This window comes from Planococcus citri, chromosome 5 (assembly GCF_950023065.1).
Source record: "Planococcus citri chromosome 5, ihPlaCitr1.1, whole genome shotgun sequence".
In the NCBI taxonomy this organism is placed as follows: domain Eukaryota; kingdom Metazoa; phylum Arthropoda; class Insecta; order Hemiptera; family Pseudococcidae; genus Planococcus; species Planococcus citri.
In genome coordinates this window covers 26,552,282-26,572,837 of record NC_088681.1, presented here as the reverse complement: position 1 = coordinate 26,572,837, position 20,556 = coordinate 26,552,282, and the positions used below count along the sequence as shown (strand labels likewise).

Sequence of the window (20,556 nt, the reverse complement as noted above, 5' to 3'; positions counted from 1 at the left end):
AACACATCTAATAAACTGAGATCCATCAAACCCAAATCAACTGCCAAGAAGAAACAACTCTGTGTAAAATGCGTATTGGTCACTCAAAACTTACTCACGCCTATCTCCTTGAAAAGAAACCTCCTCCATTATGTACCCTACATATGTTCTGTCCAAATCACAATCCAACACATATTAATAGACTGCCCGAAATATCACAATTTGAGAAATAAGTTCAAGCTATCAACTACCTTACCAGACATTCTACTTGATGACCCTGAGACCATAGCCAACCTATTCAAGTTTCTGCACTCCAGTGAACTTTTAACTCAACTGTAACCTTTTTACCTGCCGTGCCTCTGGCCTTTGTTGCAGTAAAGGCACGTTAATGGAAAAAAGTAAAAGTAAGTACATAAAAACAAAAAAGCTTTCAAAATTTACATTATTTAAACCAGTAAAAAAAATTTCGAATTGAGTAAAAATGAATCTTAATAAACAAACAAAAATGTGCGTTCGCGTTTGGGCAAAATTTTAGTTTAGAGCTAAATTAGAATTATTTTTAATTTTTAACATTTTTTAAAATTTACATTTGGTTTATTTTCTATGAGGAAAGTTTGAATTTAATGAAACAAGAAAAATATGTTAATTTGTGAAAGTGTTTATCTTCGAAATTGAATAGCTAAAAAGGCCATACTTGAATCATTGGAATTTCGAGATGCTGAAAAATTAATTTGCCCGTAGCGTCTTTAATTTTAGAGACAGACTACTTTATAAGAAAACCTTTATTGTTCCTCTTGAAAAATTGGACCAAAAATCATGATCAAAAACTTAGGTAGTTTTTGCAAGTTCATGAAATTCAATTTTCAAATTAGGCACGTTTCAGGAAAACCGAATAGAGGTGCAGACTAGGTTAGGTTACCCCTCTAAGTACACTACGTAGGAAACGTATCGTTCAGATCGGTGGAAGGGGGGCATTTCATTAATTCTGAGCCTATTATCGTCAGAGCCAGACGACAATGCTTGGAACATCTAACGAATTGAAAAACTGGGAAATCATCTTGAAGTAACCTTGATTCGCTCGAGATAGGCAACTTATTATACTTCATTGTTGAATGGACAGTATGAAAAAGTTTCACTTATACGATATAAGGTTTGCTCATAGAAGATAATTTTTCCTTCATCAACATCTGCTTGAAATTTATGCAAACAAACCCATCCCAAAAAACTAGAAACAAAAATTGTTCGAATAAGCAAAATTATATGTAAAAGTATAAACAGCAACTTACCTAAAACTAACGTTTCTGCTCAGCTGTTACTGTAGGAAGCATAAAAGATGATCTTCGTCGTACCCACACGTTGGAAAATATTTTTATAAATAACGAAACGCTCATCATTGTCAATAACACATCGGATAATTTTATCAAAAGCCATTAATACATCGCTCAGATCGATATTCAAGTAATCACCTATACAAAGGAACACATACACGTGACATATCAGGCGCCTTTTATCCATAAAGGACGATGACAAGTAATTGAGATGTGATGCTTTTAAAAGTGTGGGCAAAACACCTACAGCTTGCCGAGAGTCTTAACGACACCTTATACATTTATATAAATTCTTACCTCGGAAAAAGAATGAAACAGTTTTGCGGTAAAAATGAACCTGGTGCATTATTTTGTGAGTGTTAATTTTTCAATTTTCTGTAGCTTTTTGTTGGGCTTTTCGCTGCATAGATTTTTTTTTTCAAATTAGCATTTATTTTAATCGAATTGATTTTGAAGATTTTTTCCTAATTTTAATGTGATGAAGGTGTAGTAAGTGTTGTAAAGGTCGAGGGTATGTAGTTGCTATTCCCATAACTAACTATTTGATTTGACTTGAAAGAAAGATTCAATCGAATGAAGTTTATATTTTAAAGATAATTCGGTCTTGCTTACAAATGCTTCAGCTGTAATTTAAATGCCAACTCGATTGATTACGAATTGAGAAAAATTTTCGTCTATCAAAGCTAATTTTTTACAGGTAACATTGAATACGATCATGTTAATCATACCAATTAGAACCGAGACACCTTCGATCCACGCTTTACTATCGAAAAAATGGAAAATCTCTAAAACATTGGCAATGTGTTACGAACGAATCAAAGTACAAAAAGCTCTACAACTAAGTCCGCAATTGCAAAAGGAATTCTGCTCTTATTTAGTCGAATTGAACCTGGACCACAGATTGCCTACAGTATCGAAAAAAACTTCCGAATCGCTTTGTCATTGTGACTTCGTGGATGAAATCAAAGACCTGGGAGCAGATTATAATCCTCGTTATATACCGCAACGTAAATGCATCAAGAAGGAATGCTGTGATCGTGGATTTTGTCGAGAAGTCGTGTACACAATGAGGGTCCTGAAGCTGAAAAATTCAGACATACAAGAAAATAAATCGGTGACTAGTTCGCTGAATCATTGTTTCAACTTTGGCGTTGTTAATATTACAATAGCTTGTCAATGTTCTTGATGATTTCATTCGCCAATCATATCGTGTGTTCAGTTACACTCTCGTCGTCGTTATCGCTGTAATGTGATTTTTATCGATTTTAACTTAGGGTCTAATTTAATTTTTACTCGTATATCTACTTAAATATTTCACGCATATGCTACTTACCACATCATCTAGAAAAGATACTTAACGCCTTTTAAAACAAAAACTTGTGTACTTATAAATTTTTACAAAAAAATTACATTGTAATAATATAACCAGAACGCTGGATTAAAAATTTACAGGCTATTAGCTAAGCTATTAATAATTTATTTTAACAAGTAAACAACAACAATATTTTACACACGTATTGATTATATTTATTTTTCCTCAGATGGCTCGGTTTCATTATCTCTAAATAACTCGGTTTCATTATTTCTTGGTATATAGGTACCATTATTTCTGGGTAAAGGACAGTCGACAATTTCGATGGGTTTGTTTTGAAATTGTTTCATAAAATCGGCTGATGCGAATAAGTTGAAATCTTTTCGTATTTTCGGCTTGCTTTTGCTCAATTTTTTTGTACAACTTTCCAGGGGTAAAAATGTATCTCCTGTGTAGAGGATTTGGTCGTAAATAACTTTGATCGATATGTCGTAATCGCAACCTGGTGTTAAGTCGTATATTTCGAAATTAGAATCCTGAAAAAAAAAATCATGTCGTTAAAAGTTTAATTACGATGTATTGGAGATTTTCCTGCTAACTGCAGTAAACTTTATTATGCAAATCTATGCCAGTTTGATTTCTCATTTTGTTCAGTGGGGGAGGAAGGATTTAAATTAAAGTGTCCTGGGAAATCCAGCTAATAAAAAATTTTTCGATAGCAATTTATTGCTTACATTTTCAAATATTCAACAAACAAATATCTGAATATTTTAACGTAGCCATTTGTGATTTTACTCGAAGTAGATTTGGTAATTTTTCAGTTTTTTCAATTAGAAAAATTTTTGTTCACTGCAGATCTAAAAAGAAGACGTGAATGTGGAAATTTCAGACTAGGGACAAAGAAAATTTTGATAATTAGACTATTCTCGGAAATTGTTTTAAAAAAATGCTGACTCGTCATTTAAAATTTTTAAAAATTTATGAAAAAATTATGAATAATGTTCGCTTGTAACATTTTCTGGCTGAAACATCCTTACCGAAGCAATTTTCATTTTGAAAAAATACTTGAAAGTTTTGGTTGGAATTGGTTTGAAAATGTATTTTTGCCTTAAATTTACCCATGTAGGCAACTTACAAAACCGTTGTGCTTTTAAACGTTGACGAGAATATTTTTTGCAGGCAAAATGCAATAATTTTTGTACAATTTTAATTCGTTAGGTACATTTATTCTTCAACTACCCAAGAAATTTTTTCTTTTCAAGTTGTTTGTTTACCTACCTATGAGTTTGTGAATTTTACAAGTCAGATTTTTTTTTAATTATTTTTTTTTCCTGGTAAATTCTGAAATTTTATTTTGGCCGAGTTCTCTCTTCGGGACCAATTTACGAGAAATTTTTCATTTCAAGGCCGAAAAAACATTAGTAATTTATGCCTTACCATTCTTTCGTGTTCAAATCAAAAAAATGAAGACTTTCTTCGATTACATTAAGACATTAAAATATTAGAAAAAATTGAAAAAATCATATGATATTTACCACTGTTTGCGCCACATACCACCCATCGAGATCTCTGCAATCTCTGGTGGAAGGAATCCAAGTAATAGAATAATTGGTAGCAGCATCATCGGATATTGGTTCCCAAATTACCGAAGCGAAGAGATTGTCCTCTATCCAGTATAATTTATTAACTTGTAACGTAGTGATGGAATCTCTATATTTCACATCCACCTCAGTTGGTTCAATTCTTCTTCTCGTTTTTGGCGCTGTTTATTATTTTTTTTTCAAACAAAAAATATCATATAAAATTTGCATCGGTTATCTGCGTTCTGCGTATGTCGTCGTGAATTATAGTGCAAAAAAGAAGCAATCGAGTACTTACGAGGATAGTCATGGGTTCTTACAAGTATACGAGCTGCTTTGCCTGCTAGTTTTTTATCATCGAATTTCACCACGGCGAATATTTCAAAGAAGTAGTCCGTCTTTGGTAACACGTTACTCATCCAATAATGTTCCAAGTTCTGTGAAGTTAATGAAAACGTAGCTTATAGCTTATACTCGTATAATTACTCTTATCGAATGTTGTTGATTTTTGAAGACGGTCGTCTTCATAATTAGGTAGGTAATAATGTGCTAGGTACTCACCCCTGCCAGGTATTTTTCGTGTTGTAGTAACGAATTGTTCTTCAGCATACTCCAAATCAGTCTATATTTGAAAACTGGTACCACTGATATTGGCTTCTGCCAAACGAGCAGATACCGGAGGCTGCCGTTCCCCCAGGATTGTGCCCCTACGCCGAAATCCAGCGGTTTTCCGGGGGATAGTTCGGTAACTGTGGAAAAAATTGTTCATTATACTACATTATTCATCAAGTTAAGGTATATGGCATCTTCACTTAATTTGATTCATCAAGTGATCTATTCATTCGCGAACGACTTTTTTTTTACCAGTAAATATTATCAACGATTCAGCTTCAATTTACATTGATAGAGTTGAAAAGTAGAATTTATGGACTTTATATTTTACTGCAGATTTGATGTACTCAGTTTCGTTCCCGAATGATTCATTGATTCTGAGCAAATCGTTCGCGAACAAATTGAGTCCTTTTTTGATGAAAAAATCGAAATTGCCAATTTTTGTCGTGTCATGTGATGTCATGTAAACCGACCTAGCTAATTTGATTTTTCAGTGATTCATTCGTTCGCTATCGATTTTTCTCATGTCAGGAAGTCGTTCATGAACGACTCATTCACAATCTTAGATACCTAATAGATGAAAAAGAATGATTCGTTTTGTTTTGTCATGTGTCATCTGATTCAGTGATTTGATTTCCAAGTGAGTCAGTCGTTCTCGAATGATTCGTTGTTTCTGAGTGAATCGTTCGCGAACGAATCAATTCTAATTTTTGTTGATAGATTATTTGTAATGCCAAGTTTTATGGTATAATATTTTGTCTGGTTTGATTTATTCTTATTTGTACGTATTTGATTCATTCGCGATTTGCAAACAAATTTTTGTCTTTGATCAAATCATTCGCGAACAAATCACTTTCAATGATGTAGGTATTGATAATGAATTTTAAAATACCACAATTTGTCGTGAAAAGAGCAAAAAAAATTCTTTGAAAACTTTATACTTACTACAAATGTTGCTTGGAATATCAAAACAATTTTCAATCCATCAGAAAATTGACAATAATTCGACTGATAATCAGCTGAGTAGATCATGCCAAAGTTTTGTCAAATATTGCAATGATTACACAAAATATGAGAAATTTGTGTGGAATTGTCATCAAATATTTTTAACAGGTATGTAATTGAAAATTTTTACTAAACCATCTGTAAATTTTGGGTTAATAGAAATTACCTGCAATTTTTGGGTAATTACCTGTAATTTTTTGGTAATTAGGTACCTGTAATTTTTGGGTGAATTACCAAAATTATGTGGTAAGCAGCAAGTAATTATTCAACTGATAAATTACCAATAATGTTGGGTAAATTACCAGTAATTTTTGGTAAATTACTACATTACTAGTAACTTTTGATAAATTACCGGTAATTTTGGGTAAATTACTTGTAATTTTTGGTAAACTACTAGTAATGTTTGGTAAATTACCCGTAATTTTTGGTGAATTACCCGTAATTTTTGGTAAATTACCCGTAATTTTTGGTAAATTACCCGTAATTTTTGGTAAATTACCCGTAATTTTTGGTAAATTACCCGTAATTTTTGGTAAATTACCCGTAATTTTTGGTAAATTACCCGTAATTTTTGGTAAATTACCCGTAATTTTTGGTAAATTACCCGTAATTTTTGGTAAATTACCCGTAATTTTTGGTAAATTACCCGTAATTTTTGGTAAATTACCCATAATTTTTGGGTAAATATTGGTAACTTTAGTTAAAAATCGATAATTTTTGGTAAATTACCTGTAACTTTTGGTAAATTACCTGTAATTTTTGCTAAATTACCATTTGTTTTTAGTAGATTACTTTATTAGTAATTTTTGGTAAATTACCACTGATTTTTGGTAAATTACCACTGATTTTTGGTAAATTACCAGTAATTTTTGGTAAATTACCAGTAATTTTTGGTAAATTATCACTATCAGTAATTTTTGGTAAATTACCCGTAATTTTTGGTCAATTACCCGTAATTTTTGGTCAATTACCAGTAGTTTTTGGTCAATTACCAATAGTTTTTGATAAATTACCATCAATTTTTGGTAAATTACCAGTAATTTTTGGAAAATTACTGCATTACCAATTTACTGGTAATTTTTGGTAAATTACTACATTAATAGTAAATTTAGGTAAATTACCAGTATTTCTTGGTAAATTACCCGTAATTTTTGGTCAATTACCAGTAGTTTTTGATAAATTACCATCAATTTTTGGTAAATTACCAGTAATTTGTGGTAACTTACCATCAATTTTTGGTAAATTACCAGTAATTTTTGGTAAATTACCAGTAATTTTTGGTAAATTACCAGTAATTTTTATCAATTTTTTTTGTAAATTGCTAGCAATTTTTGATTAATACTGATAATTTTTGTAAATTGTGGTAATTTCAAAAAATATTTATAACTTGTATAATTTTTAATAAATTTTGAAAATTTGTGAAAAATTGCGATAAGTTTTTAACATTGTGTTGTGTAACGGTAAATTTTCATAAATTACGGGTATTTTGTCAAATTTTTGTGGTAATTTTTGGTGATTTACTCTCTTTTAAGTTTTGGTAAACTACGTATCCAAACTACGAAATACTTACTATTTGGTAAAACCTGATACGGACTAGATGCGAGGGACGGTCCCAAGGTGCCATTTTCACTGACTGAATACACGCGAAATTGGTAGTAAAGGCCCGGTTGGAATAAATTCTTGATGGCAGCGTGTTTACGATGCGTTCTCTTGACGTAATTCCACGTGTCGGCAATGACATCGGTGCCATTTTCAAAGTAGCTGTGCTTTTCTTCGAGGACAAATTGGACGGATTGATTAATCGCACTACAACTGTGAAACGTCCATCGTACGTATATCGGTAGCCCATCGGAAGTGATCTCACTTTCGTTAACGTGCGCCAACACGTTGGTAGGTTTAGGTGGTAACCCTGCCGGGATGAAATAATTACCTCATTACATTGGCAAACTACACAATAAAGACTAGTTTCATTGAATAGGTATCTAAGAAGAAGAAGAAGAAGGAAAAAAATGCAAAAAATACGTGTAAAAAATATGTATGTACTACCAACCTGGAACGAGATCTAATTGCGTTGGAGTCATACAAACAACTCCGCAGTCATGCCGGCAACATTTCATTAGGTTTGGACATTGGGGATCTGTTCTGCAGGTATTTGAACATAATTTCTCGTACGGTGGGATCGTGCTGTTTGTTTCAGTCGGGCATTTTCCTGGTTTTACATCTGTAGTCAAGCATTGTCTGAGACACTGGAAAAGTGATCGCGGAATATTACATGCACATTACACACCTACGACGATGGTAAATTTACAATTTATTCAAAGAAGAAGCTCGGTGGCGATGGCGACAGCGATGGCGATGGCGACTTCCCATATAGTTTGCAAAAAATTAGCCCTTATTTACATATTAACTGCGATAATGATCTATTTCCATCCTTTTCTAACGTATCGATTAAGATAAAGAGACAACCAATCACGTGTTTGAAATTAACAAATTAATACTCGTATATCGTCTAATTTAAATGTCAACGTCGAGGTTTTTTCGAATAAACTCGACGCCCCCGTTCGAGTCGAGCGTCGTACACCGAAAAATTTGAATCGATAATTAAATCGGATACGGTATTGCATCGATTTTTTTTTTCAACAAAAACATCGAATTTCTACGAACACCTATGTATAGGTACAGCACGAATGGGGAACTCGAATTGATCGGGGGATCGGATGATTTTTCAACCAACGTGTAAAGACGCTACCAATTCTTCTCATCTCTGCGGGAAATTTACATATATTACAGAAGGTTTTATCAACACGAAGAACCTGATTGTACTACACATATGCATAGTGCAGTTGCAATGTATCTATATTTCATTTCACATGCAAATTTAGATTTTTAAATTTATAAAAAACAATTTTAACGGAATGAAAAATCGTGTCCTTATCATTTTAACTCGAATGATAATTGCAATTTTGCATATATGTAATTTTAGAGGTTTAAATGTGCACGGTGCGAGTCTCGCCGGCGTCCACACCACGTTTAATCCTACTGGTTTAAATTTATCGTGTTTATACTCGTGCGAGTTTTCTTTTTCAATTCTACACTAATCGATACTTATTGGAAAATTTATCGAGTTCGGAGTGTGTGTATTTACGTCATTGGACAAATTTGAATAATAAATTTTGCCTTTGTATAGTTTCGGTTAAATTGTAGAAAAATTGTGTGCCTGAATCTAGGGTGTGGCGTGGTAACCTCCCACATTTTCATTTTGTTCTAACTGGCTAGATCATTACTCGAAATAGAATGTCTTTCAACTAGAACAACCGTTATTTTGTCAATTTCCATCGCCAATAATTAAGTATCGCCATCGAAATTTTACTTTTTTTACCAAAAAATATCGAGATTCTCTGTTTTCAATTTCGCCATATGGAATGTTGAAGTTCCATAAGTATTGTTTCTTCTTCATTTCAACGCTGATTGTTTTCAACTGAGAAAAAAATAGATTTATATCCCGCAACATTTCTCTCGATGAAAAATGTGGTGAGTGAATTGTGGGGGAGGGGGCAGGAGAGGAGATGGAAAATTAATAAACATTTTAGACTCAAGATATCGTACTCGATGTAAAACGCTGAACAACAAAAACTGCAAGGTACGCTTCAAAAAATTCTATTCTTTTTTTTAAAATCAGAGATTATAGAGCGGGCCGAAAGGGAGGGGGAAAAGAGGAATGTGAACGGAATGAACAAACATTCAAAATTTAAGAAGCGTTTTACGCAGTTTAAAATGCTGACCAAAAAACAATGTATGCAAGATTCGAAAGTGAATTTACAGTGTATTTTAAATGCGACGAAAACTGACAAAATGAAAATTATTTCAGCTCGAAGAAGTTTTTGTTTCGAGTAATTGTTCAGCGAGTTACAATAAAATGAAATATGAAAAGTTACTTACCGCGCTACATCATGTTCTAATTGACCAACAAAAACATATCTGTGTTGAAATTTCTTCATTGAGGAGCTTGAGGTGGGTTCCTCTAATTGTAAGAGACAATGGTTGTATCCTGGAAGAAAATAAGTGTTTTCTAATAATATTCTTTGGTGAAGTGAAAAATATAAAAGAAATAAGCATGGACAAAATATCTCTTGCATTAAATTTTTCATTGGTCTGATAGAATTTCAGGAAATTCTATCAAAAGTAACTAGTAAGGTTTGTTGGTTTATAATCTAATCTAACGCTCGTTTCTCCAGGTCTGAAAATTGATAAAAATTTTAAATGATTCGTCAGTAGGAATTCCCAAAAATTATGTGATGATTTTTGTTGGGAAATGGAATGATCTCAAGCATAAAAATCCCCCCCCTCCATCAACGACTAACTTGACTTGAATTCAAACTTCAAAAGAAGAATTTTGATATAAAATGTTGATTTTCTTTATTAAAATTGTCGAATAATTTGTCCTTAAATTTTTTCAAATTTACGAATATTGGTGTACCTATACTTTTCTAAACACCAATTTCCTCGTGCTACCAGAACTTTCATGCAAAAATAAATCATTTCCGTGGAAATTTCATTCAAACCCAAAATAAAATGGTCTGATTAATCAAGTTTGATTAGATCTAACTTGATCACAAATTTGACCTGATCTGGTCAGATCCGGTCATTTTCTACTGAAAAGTGAGTACCTATAGATACCTAAAAAAATACTCGTACATTGTAAAAAATTGAAAATTTTGATTTTCTGGGCTTCAAATGTGATCATTTTTGGACTTTACAATATTTCACGACATGTGCAAAAATCATGAAAAATATTTTGAAAAAATTATATTAACCCTTCATGGAGTATTGTTATATCAAAATCACGATTAAAATTTGAAAATCTCAGAATTATTGAGCTTTCAATCAGAAATCTTGAATTAACATTATGAACACCACAATTGAAAGTTATTATTTAAAAGACTAATAAAATTGCAGCGACGTCCCATTTCAACTTTTTTTTCCAACAAATTAGTTCTCAAAAAGGGATCTCAACACTCATGGGTACGTGAACTTCATGTGTGATTGTAATTTGAAGGTGCTGAGTTGGAATTTTGGTTCATTTATTCGATATAAGTCCTCCAATCAGGGCCTCCATTATTGCCTTCAAGCGGATGGTCAAATACCAAATTTAGAAAACACAAGTGCTCCTTTAGCCTGCATTTTGGAAAACATTTTGAATGAAAATAAAATGTTTTGAGTTCAAATATGTATTGTAAGTACTTATCTAATTCATTATTTTTTGGATTTGACACCTAAAAGGCTTTCCAAATCCTTTATTTTTAATAAAATTAAATGTGAGATGTTGGGGGGGGGGGTGGAAACTTTGAATGGTATGAATCGTATGATGCATAAATTCCATTTTTTTTTTAATGAGTTCAACTTTTAAGTTAGGTTGTACAAATACAAACAATAGGCATACTATGTTTGAATGAAATAAAGCTGTATAGTGAAAAGAAAAACTTTAATTGAATGTTATTTCATCAGAAAAATGTTTCAGTTCACTTACATTTCAAAAAACACAATTTGTGATGATCTTTCAAATAAGTTGTATACCTAACTTTTTATTAAAATTTCGAACTTCACTTCTTTTTTGAAGTTTTCAGATATGTAGATACTAGGTACCTATGAGTAAGACTGGATTCAATTTCATGAGTTTTTTTTGTTGATAAAACAGAATTTACAAATGGATCGTCTTGAATGTTTTTTAATTTTTTTTGCGTTTTTTCAATTTTTCAAAATTCTGATGATTTTCTTTTTTTTAATTCTTTTTTTATTTTTCAAAATTTAATTTTTAAATATGTTTTTGCCATTTCAAAAATGTTTTATCAACATTATTCTAGATGTAATTTTTTGTAGATTTTATTTATGCTTAATTTTGATGAAACAGTTTTTGAAAGCCTTGAATGATTCTTTTTAGAATCTTTTCGTGCCATTTTAACATGTTTTATATGTAGGTATTACTCAAGTGATTTTTTGTTTAAATTATACAAAAAAAATGTTTCACTTTTTTCAAATTTTCAAATCAAAAAATTATTAAAATCTTTGATGCATTTTTCTTAATAAATCCTAAATTGCAAAAAAAAACCAAAAAAAAAAAACGAAGAAGGATGAAAATGGCTTTTGATTAATCAAGCTGGATTTGAGACATTGTTTGATATCAAATTCATGAACCTACTACAGCATGCTCAAAAATTTGGAGTACCTACTCCCGTCTATCTAAAAAAATTCACAAAGAATAGACAAAATTGAAATAGGTACTATCTTGGTTGTACATAACTCGAAAACAGCTGAAAATGACGATATTTGAGCTTAAGAAGTCGATGTAATGTAATTTTTGTAAGATTGAGACCCATTCTACATACTTGAATGTTAGTATACTCAAGTATCGCTCAATTTCAACTTTCACTTCAATTTTTTTTCAGAATATTCTCTAATTTTTGTGTGTATTTTTACGTTTTATAAAAATTTTACTTTTATTCATACTGCCAATTTTTTGAGTTCATAAATTAAATTTTATTCCATCGTTATGGAATTGAGTACAACCAGTTTTCACTTTTTTGTTCTAGTATGTTGACTAGGTAGGTAGGTAGATAGATAGGTACCTAAAATAACTTTTGAATTCAAATGTCAAATTTCAGATACCTGGGTAGAAATTAAACCAAATACATAGATCTCATCATGAGCAATAATTCTTGTAAGTTGAAATAATCTCTTTCACTTTACCGATTCTTTAGAAAAAAATTTCGCCGAAAAAAGTACACATTATCTTATATAAAAATCAACAAAGTAATAAATACTGCTGTTTAAATTTGAATTTCAAACGTTTGTAGGTAACCTGCAAAATTTCTGAAAAAAATTTCTCGGCTAAACATATGAAAAATATTTTTTTAGGTTCCATTCAGTGAGAAATTGTCTTCAAATATTTTTATTCTTAGAATTTTTTTTTTCAAATGGTTGTGCACGTGTGATATATTGTAATGGGTAGAATACGTTCAATTTTACGATTTATTATCTAATACTAATACTTTAAAATTGTTATAAATCAAGTTCGGTTTTCTGGGACCGGATCTCGATATAAATTGGCAACAGATATTGTTTTTTTTTTCGAAAGCAGAATGGTACATTTTATCTGTCCAGTGCATTGTAACCATAACGAGCAATGCTATTATCGATGCAACATTGTGATCATCTCATTAGGGGTCTGCTTATGGGTGAAAAAACGTCATATTCTCTTCTATACTATTTTTAGACCTCGTATGTTCAACGCGAGGCTACTAATTATTCAGATTTTAAATGAACAGTAGCTGAAATTTATTTAATTGCTAAAAGTTGATCAAAAAATTTAGGCATTGCAGTATTAATATTTATAAATTCTTTTTAGTAGTAGATATAAATATTTATGAATTGGTTACCAATAATGAACGACGGTATCAAAAAATACAGATAAATGTCACATGTGCCAAATCTCAGGGAAAATACGATGACATCTTTTTTCCGCGGTCATAAAGCACGATCAGTTCCACGACGTTTTTAATGGCATATAAGGGCTTAGCGATTAGAATAAAAATGAAATAATTTTGAATTGCTTGCCAAACTGAACCACGTGCTATTGAGAGAGTAGGTACAAGATGAGTAAACCACTAACAGGATGAATTAACTCGACGTTTCGAATAAAATCACACACCTAAATGGTCACTCGGTCATTGATAGGGCATCGATCGAACGATAGATAAAAAATTCTCGAGTACGCCAAATTCTGTATTATATCGAAACAGATGTACAGCAGACCTACGTAGACTTGTTCAGATTTCATCGGATGATAAAAAATACGCCTTAGAATTTCGCCGAATTAAAACACGCGACTAAAATTACGTCAAATTATCCGGAAATTTACTCGCATTCGAGAGTATCGTCAGATTTCTAGTAAAAGTACGACGATTATGAAAATATTGCCATGTTTATCTAGTTTACTCCGAATTAAATGCACGAAAATTTCCTTCAGCCTTCGTGCATTTTGCTGGACTCTTTATCATATAGCCATACGACGACCACACGGCTGGATTTTATTTATATTATATTTGTAATTTTTTCGTTTTCCATTGAAAACAGCACCGTGTGTACCTCCATTTATATGCTAATAAAAGTATCACTGTTTATCTACCTTGATCGATTCAATTCCATCATAAATAAGCTTCCTTTCTACACACAAAAAAAAAACAAACCATAGGTATAAACCTGATAATTTTCGAAATCCAATACATTACTTACGCCTGTAATGACACTACTATGTAAATTGGTCTCGGTCTTGTTTTTGAGTTGGATTTTTTGATTCGTGAGATTTCAAAGATAATGTTTGTATTTTGAAGCAGGTGCTTTATTGAAACGAGAATTATGATCAAATTTTAGGCTTGGTGTAGGCTACAAGTAGCCATTTTTTCCCAGGAAATACGAACGTGAAGATTTTCGGGTGAAATGAAGAATTGTGGAAATTTTTAAAAACTGGATTCGCTTGAGCGATTTTTTTTTCTAGTTCTGAACTTTGAATGTTCTTCCTACTTCTGTTGAGAAAATAAGTTATTGGAAATTTCCTCGAGGGTTTCACTGGTTTATTGAATAGGTATAAAGGAAGGATTCCTACCAAGATTTTTAATTTTCTAATTTCTAGTCCATTCGACAGATACATACTTTATTCATTTAAACTTCAATTCAATGATTGATACTTGAATTGAATCCAAGTTTCCTCCGGATTTCTTAGTCGGATTATTTTTAGGGGGGGGGTTGGCAATTTTCAATTGAAATTTATTGTAAATTGGTTGCAAGAGGCTCGTTTATTCAATTATTTGATTAATCAAATCAGTCATTTAGGAATAATTGATTTTTTTTTTTTTTTTTTTAGGTTTGCTGAGAAAATGTGTGCAGAGATGATCCTTACTTGCATGGTATTTAAAGCAGTCAAGTTTATAGGTGAGTAATAAATTCATTTTAATAGGATTACAGAAAAAAGTAATTGAGAAACAAAATTACGTATAAAATTACATCAAAAGAATTAGGAGAAAATCATGCATTTCAGACTTGAAATTGAAGCTCCTCTCTAAATCTAATTAGAAAAATTCTGGAAATATGCAAAAAAATACTCCACTTTTAGGAGAAAAGCAATTTAAAATATTTTTTTAAATTTTCGAACTTGAGAGAAAAGTATAATGATGGAGAAAGTTTTTTGGTGGGGGGAGGGGGGTTGGACTACATGGCTCATTAGCCCATGTTTTACATTTAAGATGAAGTTAGAATGATGATCAGATCTCGTTGACTTCTTCATCAAAAACATCATCGATTCTTGAAAAAAAAAACAACAAAGAAACCGTGAGTAGAATATGAATTTGACTAATTTGAGTAAGCGTTGACTTGAGATTTGCCCCTCAAAATGAGACTCCAGAGTATTTTCCTTTTACCTTCTTTCCTTCCTCAATGATAAATTAATCACCCTCCTTTCAGAAAAGAATTAGGGTACGATTTATAATGAAATTGTTACATACTTATATTGAACTTTTTTTTTCACATATTGTGGAAATTTTCTCAAAAATTATTCATCTTTTACCCTCACATTGATGGAGCGAAGAACCAATAAAATTAAATAAAGTAATTGTAAAAGTATAAAACAATCTCGACATTTGAGAGGAGGAGGAGGCTAGGTTGAAAACAGGGGGAATCATCGTTATCAACTGTAGAGGGGGGGAAAGTTTACAGCGTTGATAATAATTCGTAGTGGGGTCAACTATTCTTAAATACAATTTTTCAACTGAGAAAGAGACCGTTTAGCCCCTCCTCTTTGGACACGCCTTCAAATATATATACTTTCAGTCATCGTTAGAGATCATTTTCTAAAAATAATAGATTTTCGCTGAGGAAAAATTGCAACAGTGCTCAGTGCATATTTTTTACAAACTTAATTGATCTCTGAAATTTATTTATTAATTAAATTTTTTTCAAGCTATCATCTCCATCAGAAGGGAATTCCAATTGTGATGGAATCAATTCTACAAAATACTGACCATCTTTTTAATTTCAACTAATTGCGTTGAATTTTTTCAATTTTTTAAGCTTTTGCAGAATAATGAAGTGAGTATTTTAATTCACAAGGAAAATACATTAAAGATTATTCTCCATTCAAAGTTTGAAGTGCTGCGTTTCATTTTTCGAATTGAGGCGAATTTTTGAAAATTTCGGTCAAAAAAATATCAAAAGTCAGTTCAGTGCATGTTGGAAAAGCTGTATATTGGTTTACGCAACTGACTGATGGCAGTTTCGAGCACTTTTGGAGTTCACAACAGATTTTGTAAAGTTTGGTTATTTTTCAAAAATTTCATAAAAATTGCCTCAGTGAGTATTGATTGATTCAGACATAATTTTGCAAAATCAAGGCAATTAATTTTTGAAAAAAAAATTGAAAATTTCTCCAAATCTGGAATCTTTAGAAAAGCTTTAAAATGGGTTGTGAACTGATTTTTTTTCTTACGAGTACGCAAAGCAGGGCTCTGAATCGTCAGTAAAACAAACTGCTTTCAAATCGTTTCGTTCAAATCGACTAAAGAATTAATCCCAGTTTGAGATGCTGAATTTAATCATAGCTTCGTCTGTGAATTTTTTCAGAAATCAAAAGACTCAAAAATCCCCGGAAGGTTTCGGAATAGGTAGGTTGAAGTCGTCATTAACCAATTTTGGAAATCAGAAAGAGGGTACGATCCAAGTTTCAATTTTCTGCCTTAGTTTGATTTAATTTTGACTTCTTTTAAAAACGAAAAATAACCATTTAAATTTTTAAGTATTCGCTAAAAATTCTAAAAGTGAAATTCGGCGCTTGAAATTTTACCTGGTAGATGTGAGTACATCATAGCCCAATCAAGCAGGTAAAATTTTGTTATTTTTAATGTTCCCTGCAGCTTAAATTTGTGAAAATTTGATTTTGGTGTCTAAAATTTTGTACAGTGATGTATTTTTGAATAATTTTCCGGATTTTATCGCAAAGTGGACTCAAAATTTTGATGCTGGTCAAGGTGCCTTGTTTGCAAATGCTCAAAATATTTAACTTACTAAAATTGCCTCTAAATTTGTCAGTAATAATTCAATAGTTCTTCACCTAGACAACATTTTACTTAATGCAGTGGCTTCCTTCCTTATTTCTATAAAATTGAATTTTCAAATACCCCCCCCCCCCGTCCAATGGTCAACGGATTCCGATTCCCTTGTATATTTATTTTCATTTAAGTTCATTCTCGATTGGAAATTTTCAAACTTCTGCCAAATCTCGTGCAATAATAAATTTTCTATACAACACATCATGAACATAAAATAGATAACTTTTATGTTTGTTAAATTTCCTTAATCTAATTTACTTAATAAACGAGCTTTTTACTCAAAAAATATGTTTTTAAAATCCACATGTAGGCATGCATCAAGAACCAACAAAACCATCTTCCGAAAAATCCATAAAAATCTTATCTACGTATATAAAATGCTTGATATTTGAATTATTATACTAATTTATACCAATGAACCGTTTCAGTTGTACCTAGCTACTTATTACTCGAAACACAAATGATAAAGTCACCTCGTAACATTTTCCTATGGTAAAAATTTCTCTCAATTAGGTGCGAATGCTAATAAATACATCTTTTGGCTGGTTTTTTATCTTATCAAATTATGTACGTAGGTACGTATTTTTTTACGTCTTGTTAGTCGTACTTTTTTTGTTTGATAATTACTTACGTCCAATGACATGTGGAATCATTACCCTGGCTTTCGTTATCTTACCTCGAAGTTCCAATTTACCTTGATATAAATTAAAAATCACAATTTCCGTATACCTTTAAGATGGGTACATAATGCATTCAAATTATTATTGTTTCAGCAGTTGAGGTAGCATTGGGAAAGTGAGGTAGGGTGGGATGATTTTCATAATGTTGCTGAGAAGGGTAGAATTAGGTCAACTTTTGCTCGTGAGAGATGGTTTGTGAATTTTGAATAGATCTAAAGATTTGAGGCAGTTTGTTTATAGATATTTTTTAAATAGATTAAACATTCGAGTTTTGCTTTGAAATTATCTAGCTTTTGGATTAAATTGTAAAAATTTTGAAAAATATTTAGTATACTTTGAGATAGATTGTGGTTTAGGTTTAGGCAATAAAAATCATACAATGTGTCCATTTTAATGGGAAATAAGTGGGAAAAATTACCGTCATTTCTACAGGTCGATCTTCAAAAGTACATCGTAGTCTACATTTCTCGGTATGAATCGGATCCAACGGAGTAATCAATTGTAAAGTATAATCAACGAAAAAAACAAACACTATGAAAAGTGAACAATTCAATCGGCGCATTACGAAACCCGCGAATCCGTCAAACGAAAACGAAAAACGTTCATCGATTAGCCTTCAAGTTCGAGAGCACTGCATTTAGATGAATTTTATATGACCGTACGCGTCGAGAAAAATCAAACTTCGCACTTGACTTTTGAAAATTCAATTCGGAGGTTTTCTCTAATGAACTGGAAAACAAAAAATGGTTACGAGAGTAGTAACGCGTTCGGTGATAGTATTCGGGGTGTTTGACGGCAACATTTTCCCTCTCTACTGGATTACTATAAGCATATGATGTTTTCATTCATCTGTTTATGTATCTGATAATCTGACTAGTTAATTCGAAAACTTGATTCGAGATTCGATTAATCGAACTATTTTTTCGAGATCCCAAGTACGAGTTTTTTCCCGCCTTTTTCATCGCGAACGTGGGAGATCTTGTGAACAGGTGTGTTTGGAGATGAGATTCGATCGCCGGATTTTGACGTAAGCTTAATTTGTTTCGTGCTTTGTAAAGTTCAAATTCGAGTAGATTTTTCTCAATTTTTGAAGTTATGATAAAAGTTGTGAAATTTACTCGTACTAATGAGAATTGGTAAGAGAATTGAGTTGAAGAGTTTAAAAAGAGTCGTTAGATAATTGAACTCCTTGAACAAAATCGTCGATTCAGAGTTCGATTCTTTTTTGAAAAGAGTTTTCAAGGAAACAGAAAGAGTTAAATCGACTGAAGTGAGTTAACTAACTGTCTTCTTAAAAATTGTGGAAAAATGAGGAGAAATTTATAATTGACCAAAAATTGGTGGTTCATCTTGATTCTTGAAAAAGTAAAAAATTGATGTTACAATTTTTTGAATATGACGTCACCCAGGATATTCAATATTTTTCTGTGGGATTTGCAATTCACTTGCCTTGCCAAAGTTGATTACCTACAAAGCATTCAGGAGCAATTTGAAATTGCTGGAGAAAAGTCAAATTTTGCTAGAGGCTCCAGATCGGCTTGAAAATGGCGGAAATCGATTTAGATGGGCTGACTTTAGGCGGTAGAAGAAGTTTTGAGTGGTTTGTTGCAGAAATTGACGATTTTGGAAAATTTTAAAATTTTTTACTTGTCGTTACAGAAATCATTTTTCAACTCGTCTTCTCGGATTTGCCCCTAAATTAAAACACAGTCTATCAATTTGTTCATTAGTACTTTCAAAATGTATGAAAACATCTTTTTCGTTCATGACTCATGTTGGTAGAAATCTTTAAATTTTTTTGACCACCTTTCGCTTTTGTGTTTTGAAAAAAGAATCGGTTTTAGGCTTCACTTTTCAACAAAAAAAAATCTAATTTTTTTCTTGTAAAATAATGGTTTTGGTACGTAAAGTTTCAATCAGCAATGTGTAAATTTTATTCGTTAGACTATTCCTCGAATCCATAGAGTTGAAAAAAAAACTTTCGATTTCATTAAAATTATTGTATTCACTGCTGTTTAATTTTTTTCTGTACTTTTTTTGTTGTTTTTAACGTTTAAACAAGATTAATCCATCAATTTTGAGTGTCAAATGCCTCAAAATTTGAACTGACGTCACAACAGAGCGGATTTGGTCTTTATCAGTACATTTTTCGTCAACTTTCGGACCAAATATAGCGTACAAAAGGCACTTTTTGAAGAATTCTTCATAAATAAACATATGAAATTTTAGAAAATTAACTGAAAAAAATGAATTCTCGGCTGAAAATACTTCAGTTTTTCGACATTTTGAAGTAAAATTAAATTAAACGGTGGGAAAAAAAGCAAGAAGTAATATTTCTTCGGAGTATTTGGCCCGGAATTCACTGATAAAAAGCGACATCAGCTCGAAATTTACAGATTGTTTGCGTTTTTAAGTGTTGGGCAATATCGTTCAACTACGGTCTATTGAAAAAAAAATTTAATTTATTTTTTACAGGCTTGTGTATATATCGCCTATTATAATTATTTTTTAGTCGAAGTACCAAGTGTACTTTACCCATACTTACTATTTAATCGTTCACGTTCACGTGGCGTAAAATTATTGTGTGGATGAAATTTTAATTCCTCGAAAACGTGTTGTAGAACTAGAAACCCACGTCATCTGTGAAAAAAGGGCGATGGGGAAAAAGTAGGCTACACGTTACTTAATCCACCATAAAAAATTTGAATTCTTCAACCTTAATTTTCTGGCCGTAATCCCATAAATTAGTATGACTCATATTACATTGAACTGTAATTTAAAACAAAGTTGTTTGGCATTTGGGATGCTGTTTTTGTTTTTTAACATGTTTGAAATTTTGTAAGCATCTGAATATGCATGAATTATAAAGTCGTCGACTGAGTTTCTAATTTATTCGAAATTTTTCTA

The 20,556-nt window shown here is 31.7% G+C and overlaps 2 protein-coding genes across 3 annotated transcripts; one reads left to right on the top strand and one right to left on the bottom strand.

Moving 5' to 3' along the window:
• The first annotated feature begins 1,196 nt into the window (after nucleotides 1-1,196).
• LOC135847651 (uncharacterized) lies at nucleotides 1,197-2,493 on the top strand. The gene is made up of 2 exons (XM_065367285.1): nucleotides 1,197-1,659; nucleotides 2,005-2,493. Exons 1-2 carry the CDS (start codon nucleotides 1,639-1,641, stop codon nucleotides 2,491-2,493), a joined length of 510 nt encoding a protein of 169 aa, XP_065223357.1. The 5' UTR covers nucleotides 1,197-1,638.
• Nucleotides 2,430-18,493, bottom strand: LOC135847650 (uncharacterized). Of its 2 annotated transcripts, XM_065367284.1 has the most exons (8): nucleotides 18,068-18,205; nucleotides 9,756-9,864; nucleotides 7,867-8,062; nucleotides 7,387-7,725; nucleotides 4,761-4,948; nucleotides 4,498-4,636; nucleotides 4,155-4,381; nucleotides 2,430-3,155 (listed from the first exon to the last, which is right to left on the bottom strand). In XM_065367284.1, exons 3-8 carry the CDS (start codon nucleotides 7,931-7,933, stop codon nucleotides 2,835-2,837), a joined length of 1,281 nt encoding a protein of 426 aa, XP_065223356.1. In that variant the 5' UTR covers nucleotides 7,934-8,062; nucleotides 9,756-9,864; nucleotides 18,068-18,205; the 3' UTR covers nucleotides 2,430-2,834. The 2 variants fall into 2 exon arrangements, with proteins under 2 accessions (XP_065223356.1, XP_065223355.1); XM_065367283.1 differs by lacking the exon at nucleotides 9,756-9,864 and having other exon boundaries at nucleotides 18,068-18,493.
• Between the last annotated feature and the right edge of the window lie 2,063 nt (nucleotides 18,494-20,556).

Excerpts from the sequence above, each read along its gene's own strand:
- LOC135847651 (XM_065367285.1), top strand. The coding sequence starts at position 1,639 with ATGAACCTGGTGCATTATTTT. Across the intron at positions 1,660-2,004 it reads TGAACCTGGTGCATTATTTT|GTAACATTGAATACGATCAT; the intron begins GTGAGTGTTAAT and ends AATTTTTTACAG.
- LOC135847650 (XM_065367283.1), bottom strand. The coding sequence starts at position 18,211 with ATGCGCCGATTGAATTGTTCACTTTTCATAGTGTTTGTTTTTTTCGTT. Across the intron at positions 4,637-4,760 it reads ACGAAAAATACCTGGCAGGG|AACTTGGAACATTATTGGAT; the intron begins GTGAGTACCTAG and ends TTAACTTCACAG. Across the intron at positions 4,382-4,497 it reads AAGAACCCATGACTATCCTC|CGCCAAAAACGAGAAGAAGA; the intron begins GTAAGTACTCGA and ends AATAATAAACAG.